Source organism: Populus nigra, chromosome 8, assembly GCF_951802175.1.
Source record: "Populus nigra chromosome 8, ddPopNigr1.1, whole genome shotgun sequence".
NCBI lineage: Eukaryota > Viridiplantae > Streptophyta > Magnoliopsida > Malpighiales > Salicaceae > Populus > Populus nigra.
The window spans coordinates 19,674,394-19,687,849 of NC_084859.1; the positions used below are offsets into that span (position 1 = coordinate 19,674,394).

A 13,456-nucleotide genomic window follows, 5' to 3' on the forward strand; every position below is an offset into this window, starting at 1 on the left:
ATTAACTTAAAATATAAATGAATTATAAAAAAATAAACGAGTTTATTTATTTTATGTATTGAAACTTCGCAAAAAATCCAACGATAGATGGTTATTGATAGATGTAAATGTGGGTTGAGGTGCATGGAGGAGGAGGGGAAAAAAAATAAGGGGAACAAATGTCGTTATACCATATTAACATTTGTCGATGGAAATAATTTGTCAGCAATTCCAGTATTAAATAGTGATGAGTAATTAAAATTATGGACTAAACGTAATCCATCATAATTTCTGTGGAAAATTAATTAATGATGGAAATTATTTGTTATCATTTCCATCGGAAATTAGCGATGAAATTTTTCCTATCGACGTTTATGCTGCTATTTACAAATTTTTCTGGTTGTGGTTCTAAATTTGTTAATGAAGGTGCAGGTGAAGAATGAGTGATCTCTATCCTCATCTACAGCTATGCAGACACAAACAGGATCATTATTAACTTGTGTAAGCTTTGAGGTTGTAGGCAATTAATCAGACTCAAACATAAGCCTTCGGCCATAATTTCTTAGGTCCATGAGGATGCCAAGAGTCCCACCACAAAAAAAGAAATTCTCCCCATTGCCTACTGTATGCTCGATTTGATCCCAAATTAGAGTTCTAAGCTTTAGTAATTTTTTCCAATTCTGAACAGTCATTTGGAATAGTTGAGCACCATAAATTCTAAATTTTAATTAGGAGATGAGCCATGCACCAAGCCACCTTTAGAGATCCTGCTTTTATAATCAGACATCATCCTCAAGACACATGCAGAATTACATCCCCTTTAACTTTTTGATTCCTAATCCTCCTTCCTGTATAGGAAAAGTCGATTCTTGCCAAGAAACTTTAATTAGCACCAGATGCAGTACTGTTCTCCTTCCCATGCCATAAAAATGCACTGTGATCTTCCCATGCCACAAACTAGCTGACTCATAAAAAAAGAAGTAAAAGCATGACTAATAAATAATAGAAACCGTCAGCCCGTATGAAAATTAGTTAACCTTCTAGCCTATTTTTTATTTTACTGTCATAAACATTATATTAGCCTTATATCATCGATCGCTTGATGAGCCTTTGAAGCTCTACGATGAGAATATGTTAAACAGAACTGGGAATAATGGATTGGTTGATTGAAATCAAACCAGGCAAAAGAAATCTTTCGAACTAAACTGGATTGATTACAACAGAATAATAACAGCAGAAGTTTGACTACAATAAAACAAGCAAGCATCTCAGATTCTAAACAACAATCAAACATAACCTAAGAGCAAATACAAAATCTTAGTCTTGGCCAGTAGCAGCAGCTCTACTCAGAACACTGAAATGAAATCTTGACTGATCATTGTCCCAGTAGAGTCCAATTTCATCTCCTTCAACCAAATTCCTCCTTTTAACGAAGTGCTTTGTCCAGCCATCATTGAAAATATAACTTTTAGAAGTGCTCCATCTTTTGAAGACCAACTGGTGCATACTTTCAGTGTCAATATCCCTAACCCAGACCTTCAAACCATTCCTTTCTTGATTCGGAATTATAACCTGTTTAGTTTGATCCTCGTTCAAGAAAGGCAGGATATGTTTCTCAACCAAATCTGCAGACACAAGCAGCCTGCATAGATTACCCAGATCACTTGGCTTCATCTTCTTCTTGATCTCGAAGGGGTCATGATGATACAGACTTAGTTGAGTTGATACCCCACGAGACTTCTCCTCTAGCAAATCCCCAAGGCTAAAAGACGATCTCATCGTCCTAAGATTAAAAGCCACCCTTCTCTCCAACTCTTCCGCAGATTCTTTGTTTCTTGAATCACTATCAACAGAGTTCTTGAAAACCCAGTTTTCATCAAAAAGCTTTGGTTCCTTTACAACCCTCCCTGGATTTCTTGAAGCAACAACAATGGAACCAATTCCGCTGCTTGTTTTTGGCTTCTTGAACCAAAAAGGATGCTCATTGAAAGGTGGCTGGGACCCAGCAAACACTTCTCTCTCGGCTTGTTGACATTCACATTCTTTTCTTTTATTTGGATTCTTAATTTTCTTGAGAATAGAACAAGAATTAGAAACATGAAACAGTTGTTGTCTCTCCATTGCTGTAAGTAATGACAGAACTACAACAAGACACAGATAAACAAAAACCAATTAATCTTTTCTTCTCAGATGTTTTAGTTTGTGGGTGTGGGTTAGCATTCTTATATAGACTGAAATTAATCAGTATAGAGTCCGGATTGTATAGAAAAATCAGTATGCAATTAGGAATTCAAGATCGAAACTTTTCACCAAGTAATTCACCGTCAACGGTAACTAATGTTTGGTTAGTTTTTCTGTTGAGCCAGGAACCAAAATCAGTTAGCCCCCGCTCTTTCCGACCTCCTCACTGATTCCTTAGCATCGCTGCACTACAGGTTTTGGGCTTGGCCCTTTCCTATAAATCGTTCATGGGCTTTCAAAGGTCTAAAAGGTACAAGATAATTTTCTGTTTTTGCTTTTAAAAATAATCTCATTTTTTATTAAGAAATATAAATATAGTTATTAAACCTGATTTATGATAAATTAATTTTAAAAAATAGGATCAGGGTTTTTTTTTTTAGAATTTTATACTTTATTATGATATTAATCCAATCTAAAAAAAATTATTATTACTTTATTAAATAGTTAGTTTTAAAAATAATGAATCACCTGTAAATACTTCATTGTAAAAGATTTTAATGGTGTCACTTTATATTTTTTTTTCTTTCAATTAAAAAATACCTTCACATCAAAACATAATTAATCATATGGTTAATCCAAGTAATAAATTAATTATTTGAAATTTATTATTCGAAAAACTAATTTATTTATGTGTATCTTACGAGTTATGATTAAGGCTTACAAACAAGAATAAGAAAGGAATATATCTTACTTATATACTCTAACAAGATGGTAATTAAAATTAATGTTGCAATTCCATGTCTAATCCTTCTCATATCTCCTTAATTACTTGTATTTTTTTTTCCTGTCATAATAATTAGGAAGGAAAATTTGTCTATGGAGACATGATCAGAGACCAAGAGGAGTTGGATGCCACATGTATTCAATGTATATGAGTAAATACTGTAGGATATATTTGGAACAAAAGCTCATTTGGTGAGTTATGATTGTTTATGTTTAGTTAGTTCTAGATTTATAAAAAAAATATAAATGTGTTTGGTTAGAAAAATAAAAATGAAGATATAAAAAGATAATATATCTCTTAAATAGTTTTAAAATGAATTTTTATTATTTTAAAATAAAAGATACTGAAAATTTATTACCTTTATATATATTCAATTATTTCTGTTTTTATTTTAAAAACAGTAATCAAACACAACCTTAATTAAATACAATAATAGCAAAGGGCAAAGATCACATTTTAGAAAGCAATATAGAGAGAAAACAAAAAATAAGGAATTGAAATTAAGGCTAAATTAAGCTAATATTTATAGAGAAATTCAAGAAATAATAGAAAACAATCAAATCAACTCACCATGTATATGTATACATTATCTGTAGGTCAATGTGAATTTTGACAAATAACAAAGCGACATATGTATAGAACATGCTAAAGCTTTAGAGACAAATCAAGTCCTAATGGACTAGCTTGATCACTTTTTGGAGGTTCAATTAGCTGGAGCTGATCAGTATCAATGGATGGCTTATTGGTTGCAATATTTGATGACGAAGAACCACCAAAGTCGCGAAATAAGTCATTAATGTCCTCAAACCTTGAAGAAGAAGAAGAAGAGGCAGTAGAGTTTCCATATCTACCATTAAGAGAATTCAAACTCTCCATTCTTAGCCTATCAATGGAAGTCGGCTGTGCATTCATCATGGCCTGCCTTGACCACCCACCAAGGCCAAAACGATACCCGCTTGGGGATGTATTCCATGGATAAGATGATGGCTTGCGAATCAAGAAATCCATCTCCATGCCAAGTGACCTATTGAAAGATCCATAATAAGGGTGTGTTGAAGGGTTTGAACAGGGATAGTATGGAAGTGCCCAAATGCATCCACATCCATCCCTTGACGCCTTTTGGCTATTGCACGCTCTTGTTTGTGTGCGTTTTGATGCCCACCAAGAGCTTGGGATGTGGAGAACTCTCTCTTGCAATAGCTGCACGAGAAAACCCTTGAATCTGCTGGTTTAATTCAAAGTCTCGTCTATTGATTCATTTGCATGAAAAGAACCTGCATTAATAGGTCTAAAAAGATTGAATTCTAGCTTTGATCCACCGAGAGAATCATCATTAGAAAGCTTCAAATCGAGCAAAACAGGAGAACTTGATGAATCGGGCAAGGTTGATAGTTCAGTTCCATTAACAACTTTCTCTTTCATCTTCAGATTGATCATGTTTTTCTGATCATGATCACCACTATGTCTGCATAATGTTTCTTCGGAGGCTGCTGAGATGCTTGAGGTCCTAGCTAGAGGGACACCTTTCTCCACCAATTGATTCCATTGAAAACAAAAGGAAATTAAAATGATCCAAGTTTTTTGATTTGGCGTAAAAATTGTTTAGGATATTCTCTTTTTATTAGTCTTGAATAAATGAATATCTTTCAATCAATGGAAATTAACAAATCCCATTATGGTGTCAGTGCAGTGCTGAGATGATTGTTGTGTTTATTTAGGTAGATACGATGAGAATAATATTTGGATTCGCTAAAAAAATTATAAGAATTCATCCACTTATTTAACAATTATATCTTTAATTTTCTGTCATGTTTCTCTCTCCCTCTCATGTTAATTTCTCTATTATGCTATAAATATTTATTAGTTATAACCTAAATATCACAAAATTTCTGGGTCAAATGCACACAAATCATCATGTATCATGATTCATAGTACTAGTTTATCTATACCTGTTTAAAATTGAGAATATTGAACCTGTTTTTTTTTTATCAAAATCTTAAAAAAATTGCTTTAAATTAAAAACAAATAGTGTTTTTTAATAATTTGTATGCTTTAGAAAATAATATATATATATATATATATGATAAAAATAAATTAAAATTATAATGAAAAAGATTTATAACTAGTAGCTCATTTATTGTCTATGTTGTTTTTTATAGGTGTTTAAAAATATGATAACATTTGTTTTTATGTGCATTTTAAAAATATATTTTATTTAAAAAATATTAAATTGATATTTTTATGTCTTTTAATAATAATATTAAAAAAATAAAAAATAAAATTATTTTAGCATATTTCATTTTAAAAAATATCTCATATTACAGTAACAAACATATAAAATTATATAAAATATCTAGTTTAAATGTATATTTGAGATTATATTGCATGATATTTTTTTAAAAAATATTTTATTTAAAATATATCAAAATATTTTTATATTTTTAAACATCATATTAAAATCATAAAAATATTAAAAATATTAAAAATATATAAATATAAATATTATTTTTTATAATTTTTTTAATAAAAACACTTTCTAGAAACATCCAATACGATGCATGTTGATAGATTCTCTAATGTCTTCCAACAGTAAACTTTGACGTCTTTCATGCTATCATTTCCTTGGATGGACATGAGAGTATCAAATAAAAAGTCAAATAGTATTTTTAATTTACTCCTTCAAATTTATCAACTTTTTCAATTTACCCCTAAAACTTTTTTCTTGTGTTGATCAGCCCTTGAAGTGTAAAAGAAATTTACAATCACTCTTTGGATTATTGAAGAGACAACGTGGACTTTTTTTTTATTATTATTTCAATTGACCTTCTGATATTGAAGTCTTGATAAACACCTACTCCATAATTATACCATGATTTGTGAATATTGCCTCACTACAATCTATTATATCTATGGAAAATATCACATTAAATTTAAAACCTAGGATAATCTTCCATCAAACATTAGGCTCAACAAGAATAAAGCCCATAAGAAGTATTGCAAATTAAAGTTTACGTGGGAGAGAGACGAAGAAATTAAGATATAAAAGCTAAAAAAACATTTTATTATGTTTGTCAAGTTTATGTTATTATAGTGGTTTTAGATTTTGAAAGGTGATTGTTGTGTTTTTATGATATAAAAACTAAACACAAGTCATTTGATTAATTAAAATTCAATCTTATATCTAATACTAAGATCATCTGATATGAAAATTCGTAGCTTTTTAAAAATTTATTCTTTTAGTTTTTTAATGCTTAGTGTTTTTGTCATAAATGTAAATCAATTGTAATCACCCATCAAAAAATCATTATAATTTTCATTAATCATTATCATAATTGTGACATATTATTTTCTAGTCACTATCTTAATCACGAATAATAATATCATTTATCACCATAAGAAAAATCTATATTATTATTTATGTTGCGGCAACTAAGAATAATAAAATCTCAATTTATCATCAATATTGCAAAACTTCATGATATCTTTTATGAAAAATTATACCTCGTCTATCCTAGCTCTTATTTAATTATAGATTATAAATTTAATTTGAATTTAAATTTAGATCAAGAATGCCATGGTGGTAATTTTCATCTTATTGTAAGAAATCTTTATTATTTGGATCTAATTGAACCAACATAGATTGTGAATAACATTAGAAGGACTTAATTAAACATTGCAAAAATATGAGAGCTTGAATCGCATTCTCTCCACCGCCATAAACTATGCCTTTTTTTTCCTTTCAACAAAACAAACTGATAAAAAGAAAAGGTCAAAAAGAAAAGTTGTGTACTTTTCCCCTATTTTGAACAGCCCAATCACAATCCGCCATGTAAGAATAAACCCAACTTAGAATAAAGAAATTCATCCTCTTACACACTTGGCTTGTTTCTATTAGTCCGTGTTATACTGAAACCTCTAGCGACGTCACCTTATCATACTTTTTATTATTTTATTATTTTTATTTTCTTGGGTGTCAAACACGTACGGATGGATAATCCATGGAAATGATACCTGTTTTTATAAGGTTTTGGATCTAAACAAAGATCGATGCTTCTTATCCTTGTTGTTGTTTGTAAGATTATTACAGTTCATCACGAGGAAATGATTTTGCTTTGAATTAAAAACAAATAATTTCTACTATCTCTTTCTTTCTGTTTTTTTTTTTCGTTTTGTGATTATTTAATGCTTCAAATCTGACCAAACCATGAAGAAGAAGCTTGATACTCGTTTTCCAGCTGTAAGCTCTCACCTTTGCTCTTTGCTCTTTTTGTGATCCGGGTTTTGCCTTGTTTGGTTTGCAGTTGAGAAAACGAAAGGAAAGTTTGAAACTTTTTAATTGATTTATTGATTGTTCTGTTCATGTTAGTTTCACTATTGGCTGCAAGGAACTCTTTTTTCTCTTCTTTGCGGTTTTTTGTGACCTGGGGCTTGCTTGGTTTGCTTAGTAGTTGAGAGAAAGAAGGGAAAGTTCGAAGCTTTTTGGATGATAGATTGATTGGTTAGATGTTCTGTTGATGATAATTTGACCATTTTCGTTTTTCTTTAGTTTTTTTTTTATTGTTGTATCTAGTTTAGAGTTGGAATTAGCTTAAAGATAGAAAGTTTATGAGGATATATGGTCTGGTTCTGGTTTTTTTCTTGATTTGGCATTGTTTCACTGAAAGTATTGTGATTTTTTAGGTGAAATTGGCAGGTTGGTGTTTTGTTTTTTTGAGGAAGTAGTGTTTTTATGATTAATGGGTATAATTAGTTGGTAATTGTTTCAATTATAGAGCTATTGTGGTGATAATGGCACGGAACGTGTTCTCTTCTGGATTGCGGGGCTGTTTTATTTTTGAATTATAGGTTCGTTCTTTTGGTTTTGGTTCTTGTTAATATTTTCTTTTGTTTGTGGCATAGGCTTCTCATGTGGGTTTGTGAAGTTGTGTTTCAAATTAGTTGATGGGAATCTTATTGTTGATGGGCTCGAGGGACGTAGGTTATTTTTCTTCTAGATTTTGCTGTTGACTGTGGTTGTCAGTTACTGTTCAAAATGGTCATTCATATACCTGTACTTTGGACCTTAGGGTAATTTAAGATCGGTGTTTTATTTAGATCAGGTCTAGCATTAGCTTTGCTTCTATAATTAGGACCATTCTAATTTTCTACACGTTTCTCTTGTTTTGCCTGCAAATGACCAGCATGACACTGTTATTGATGGTACGGAATTGGGGATTTTGGATCTGATCTAAATGTGTTTTGAGTTGCTTGTTTTCAAGTTATAATGCATTATTTTAGCATGAGGTTGCACTGTAGTTTATGCTTTTTTGGCCTTGCCTTTGCATACCCTCACTATAGCAGCCACTTCTTTCCTAGAAGACAAACACTCACCCAGCAACTGTGTGCGCTTCTGATGAAGGAAAATTTACTCGTACCTCTAAACCGTTCTCATTCCCAGATATCCCTTTCCCTTTGCTCCTGGCAATTTCAGACACCTTTGCATCATTGTGTAACACATCTTAATAAATTATATACTTGGTTAGTCCTCACTAGTCACTCCCATCAAGGATCGTAACATGGCCATCAAATTAGAGATATGACAGAACTTTTCACTTGGGGTGCTATTGATTACTCTGTAATGATTTAAGTATATAATTTCCCCCCTTCAACAACATCACTTCAGAAGCATAGTGCGTTGTTACAAAATCAAGAATGCCTGTTTGATCTGGTTTCAATTTACTGAGCCTGGCAGTTTGAAGAATTTGGTGGAAGCTGTGGCATCAGCCTTGTGATATTGAGGCATATATAGATGAAGTTGCCTTTGTTGTTGGAGTGTTTAGCTGGTGAGGTTGGTTATTTTGTGGGATGGCATGTAGAAGGTTATCAAACTTCAGTTTCACATTTCACACCAATGACTAGTCACCAACTCCAACAGAATAGATAGTTTCTAGAAATTTGAAGGTGTGATACAGCCATTCAGAAAATAAAAAAAGCTATTTGCAACTTGTGCAGTTTTTTTTTTAAGGGTTGCTTAGATCATTTTTTACTTCTTCAATTTGAGAGCCATATAACATCTTAAAACTGAGTGTGCCATTGTTGATGTTTCTGTTCTTCGAAAATTGACAGAAAATTCTATTTAAATTTTAAATTATTGCATTGGAAAAAGTTTTTGTCTTATACTGTTGTATGATGGACAATTTTAATTTGGCAGGCTCGCATAAAGAAAATTATGCAAGCTGATGAGGATGTTGGGAAGATAGCACTGGCAGTGCCTGTTTTAGTTTGTAAGTACCTGTAACTATTTATGCTTTAGTTCTCAGTCTTTCAACATAAATGTTTGCCTGCTTATGCTTTTCTTGGATATAAATGCAGCCAAAGCATTGGAATTGTTTCTGCAAGACCTCTGTGACCGTACCCATGAGATCACCCTTCAGCGAGGAGCAAAGACTATGAGTGCTTTGCATTTGTAAGTCTGGAATTGCTGTTATTCATCTAAGAGTCTCTCTTGTATGAGCTAATGGATGAGCATGTGCAACCTAATATGTACACCATGCTGGTTTTCTTTATGAGCACTCAGGCTCTGTCCATTTATTTTCATAAAGGTTTGAGTTAAATAGCAAATTGTAGTTCTGCTGTGATTCTTTGTTTTGGTTATTTTTTTCCCTGTAAAAAGGATGGGAGAACAAAGCAAAAGGACGACTAGCAGAATTTTAAGGTATTATATCGGATAAATATGTACATGCTTCTGTACCTTTAGGACTGCGAGATGGCATTTTTGCGGTGGTTTAATGAGCTTAGCTTGGTGACAAGACTGTGTTCCAGGCCCGCCATTGAATTTTAACATTTTTTTTTAGTCTGAGAATAAACCACCCAGTTGTTTGAAACCATGCTGGGTTGACCAGTTCATAGGTTAATCACCAGGTTATTAGTACATTTCCTTTTTTCTTTGTACATATGGATTTTCAGGAGCTCCGTCCTCTTTGAGTTCATGATGTTGGTTTGGTCTTACATTCAAGTGAATACATTCTGCCATATCTCAGGCTTTGTACATGGGCTCTTGTTTTAAATGAAATTGATAGAAATTAGAATTAAAATGAAAAATATGTCCTTTTCTTTTTGTATGTAGATTCTCTTTAGTCGGTGAAGATTGTTCCTACATGAGCCATAATAGGCTCTTATCTGGCTAAACCCAGTTTTACAAATTATTTTATTCATATTCTGCCTGAATCTGGTGCAAATAGATAAATTTTATTGATTTGTGTTATTTAAATAGACATTTCTTGAAACTCTGAAAGTGAAAATAAAATCAGCCGACTTGCATCTGCAATGGGCTTAGGATATACTGGATCCTCTTAAAATGCTCTAATCAGAATAACTGTCTTTGATTTGTTTGCCCAACTCAGGTTGGTGCAAGTTTTAAGCACCTATATATACATTTTCTTTGCATGCTTGTGTGTTGGTAGTTAGGAGTTTCTACCATCACCAGAATACCCCTTTTGAAACCCTCATTGTGGAGACCAAACATGATTGAGTTTAAGAGTCCTCGGTTTGCTCTTATTATCTACATATGCTTTGTTGAGCAAGATGTGTGAAGCTGGTTGCATTTTGTTCTCCTCTCCTCTCGCTCTCCAACTGTAGCTCACCTATGAAGTGTGAGTGTGTTTGTGTGTGTTGTTGTGGGGGCGTCATGTCCCTTTTGTAATTAATCTTTTTATGTTTCCTTTAAACCCCTTTCTTATCTTCTATTTTGCATATGATCTAATTGAATCCCTTGCTTAAACTGCAGAAAACATTGTGTACAGAGCTATAACGTGTTTGATTTTCTGAGAGAAATTGTCAGCAGGGTTCCTGACTACAGTCATGGTCATTCCGATTCCACAGGGGATCATAGACCTCTTCAAAAGAGGTGATTGGAGAGATCATGTTATTGTTTTGTTTCCTTTTTACTCATTTTCTTTATGCGGATCTTGGATTAACAAATTAGGTTTACTCTGGTTGCATGTAATTCTTCCAGAAAGCCCACTGGAGATGAATGCAATGACAGTGACGAGGAGTTGAAGAGAAGCAGGATGGTAGGATACCACTTAAAATATTTCTCATATAAACCTTTTCCTGCGCTGTTTTCAATCATTAATTGGTTTGGTTTTTGGTGGTTCCTTCTTTTTAAGTTTATTGCAAGGGTAGTTACATTGGAAGATGTTATGTTCAGCAGTTTCAAGTTTGTCACATGATTTTTATTTGAGAGGAATTTTAAAGAGTTTTTAACCTTGTTCCCTTCAGCATGAGATGAGCCATGCAGGCAGCAGTGGCAGAGGAAGAGGTCGAGGACGAGGGAGAGGTCGTGGAAGAGGTGCTCGAAATATAGAAAGAGAGTCTTCTAGTCGTGACCTTGAACCAGAATCCTGCACAACTGTTCAGCAGAGCATTAAAAATAACAACAATCCTGGAGTAGTGATGGACAATGGCTCAGAGTCTAAGGAATCAGTGAAGGAAAATAACAGGGTCAGTGATGCTACCAATCAACCAGAACGAAACTTTGATCTGAATGCAGAGGTTAATGATAGTGAGGATGCAAAGGCTGCAGCAGCGCCAGCTGCCACCACCACAACAACAACCACCACCTCAGCCCCCAGCTCATCAGTAGAGCCTGCTGCTGAAACTAACCATGAAGAATATCCAGGTTGGTCACTTTCTGAAATGGACAAGATCGTTATTGACCCTCTTCAGCTTGCACAGCTCAGCAAAAGATTAGACGAGGAGGAGGAAGATTACGACGAAGAAGGCTGATTAGCTGATCTTAATATCAGCTGGCTCTTAGAAAAGATTAGTGGTTGGGAACACAATTAATAGGCATGGAGACAAGGAGAGAAGAAACAGCAGGACTCAACCACATAGATGCCCTAGGTGGAAAACGGAGATATGCGCTGTCCATTCTCCCTACGAAAAGGCTGGTTCTGATTTTCTACTTTTATTCTGTGTCATCATCTTTATGCATCCTCTGTGATGCCATTCTCTAACAACTTCCTATAGTGGTAGATTTTCTGAAAATGTGAGATAGTCTGTGTAACTTAACTATCTGATGCAGGAAGGATGGGGTAGCCCTAGTAGGAGCTGTAGTTTGAGAATGTTTTATGTGAACTCTCTTTGTTTTAGTTTAGCCATATTCCAGTAGGATGTATAGCTGTTGTCGGTCTGATACTTTTCACGTACTTTTAGTAGCCGTTTCACTATATTTCAAGTAAATCCCACGCTGCTAGGAACGTGTTAACCCGAAAATCTAGAAGGCGTGTGCCGTGAGGGATGCATCTCCGAGCCAGGTCACGGTGGATTGTGACCCAAGCTGGGGCGTTAAGGTGATGGAACATGGCCGTCCAACCAGGTGCTGCACTGGCTTCAGAGGGTCGGTCTGCTCTGTTGGATCCTGGTACAAGGGCACCGTCCTGACTTCACAGACTGGGCTTCTGTTTGCTGAAAGACAACCGCAATGAGGGCTTGTACACAGGTTAATAGAGCCAGCCGACACAACCCCATGATGGTTCAACGAGTCAATCTGACTTTTTTTATCAGATTAGATAGGTTTTTTTTTTTGTCATCTAGACTGGTCCGTCCAGGTTCTGGGTTAGTGGGTCATATCATTTCTATTATATTTGTGTATATATATGACATAGAAATTATAAATATTATGTATGCATGCATATATTATTATGTGTATATATATATATTTTTTAAATTAGGTTTGGGCTAAGATAGAAAAAAATTTCATTTAAATGGGTGGTAATGTTGAGATACATCAAGTCTGGATTAAATTATCACTCCTAGATTTAATAAAATGTCTTTCAAGATCAGATCTCAAATAGGAACAACATTTCATTTTAACAAAAAAAAGAAAAAGAAAAAAAATTATTGTCGAAAATCCAATATTGTACGGGTACTTAATAAGGGGCTTTTATCCATATAGTATCATCCAGGATTGTACACTTTTCCTGGGGGGAAGTTGCGACATTAGCAGATGGCCATTAGAAAAAAGTTAATTGAGATTCTAGAACTGGACCTTGAAATGAAATAATCCAAGCAACAAAGCCCAGTGTTCGGGCCCACCACAGGAGACAAAGCCCACGCATCTTTGGATAGAGAATTGTCTCTAGCACATATTATCAAGTAGCAGGAAAATTATATCCCAGCGGAGCCCAAATGGCATTTAACCCAATCAGGTGATGGGAAAAATTTATACATGTAACAGTTAAAAATAAAATAAAATAGCACATAATTCAAATGATGACATCACTTATAATATCAGAAAAATCTTTTTCTAAGTATACATCAGATTTTTTTTATTTTTTTATTTTTACTAAGGTAAGAAATACCAGTCAACCGAATTAAATACATCAGAAAAAATGCAACCACATCAACCTTGTTTCCCCGGACTCTAATTTTCTCAACCCCTGCTAGGTTTAACTACTGAAAAACTGACTCCACATCGATACATTAATTAGCACAAACGGTCGGCAGGGACCGTGAGCACGTTCCTCGTAA

The 13,456-nt window shown here is 33.8% G+C and overlaps 1 protein-coding gene and 1 pseudogene across 4 annotated transcripts; one reads left to right on the forward strand and one right to left on the reverse strand.

Moving 5' to 3' along the window:
- Nucleotides 1-1,296: 1,296 nt before the first annotated feature.
- Nucleotides 1,297-6,773, reverse strand: LOC133702005 (uncharacterized; annotated as a pseudogene).
- A 148-nt stretch (nt 6,774-6,921) lies between these two features.
- Nucleotides 6,922-12,101, forward strand: LOC133700448 (uncharacterized). Of its 4 annotated transcripts, none has more exons than XM_062123980.1 (7): nt 6,922-7,181; nt 8,676-8,771; nt 9,135-9,207; nt 9,296-9,389; nt 10,710-10,829; nt 10,938-10,995; nt 11,204-12,101. In XM_062123980.1, exons 2-7 carry the CDS (start codon nt 8,733-8,735, stop codon nt 11,708-11,710), a joined length of 891 nt encoding a protein of 296 aa, XP_061979964.1. In that variant the 5' UTR covers nt 6,922-7,181; nt 8,676-8,732; the 3' UTR covers nt 11,711-12,101. The 4 variants fall into 4 exon arrangements, with proteins under 4 accessions (XP_061979964.1, XP_061979966.1, XP_061979965.1 ...); XM_062123982.1 differs by lacking the exon at nt 8,676-8,771 and adding an exon at nt 7,717-7,789 and having other exon boundaries at nt 6,923-7,181; XM_062123981.1 differs by lacking the exon at nt 8,676-8,771 and having other exon boundaries at nt 6,923-7,181.
- Nucleotides 12,102-13,456: the final 1,355 nt, after the last annotated feature.

Excerpts from the sequence above, each read along its gene's own strand:
- LOC133700448 (XM_062123980.1), top strand. The coding sequence starts at position 8,733 with ATGAAGTTGCCTTTGTTGTTGGAGTGTTTAGCTGGTGAG. Across the intron at positions 9,390-10,709 it reads ACTATGAGTGCTTTGCATTT|AAAACATTGTGTACAGAGCT; the intron begins GTAAGTCTGGAA and ends CTTAAACTGCAG. Across the intron at positions 10,830-10,937 it reads CATAGACCTCTTCAAAAGAG|AAAGCCCACTGGAGATGAAT; the intron begins GTGATTGGAGAG and ends TAATTCTTCCAG.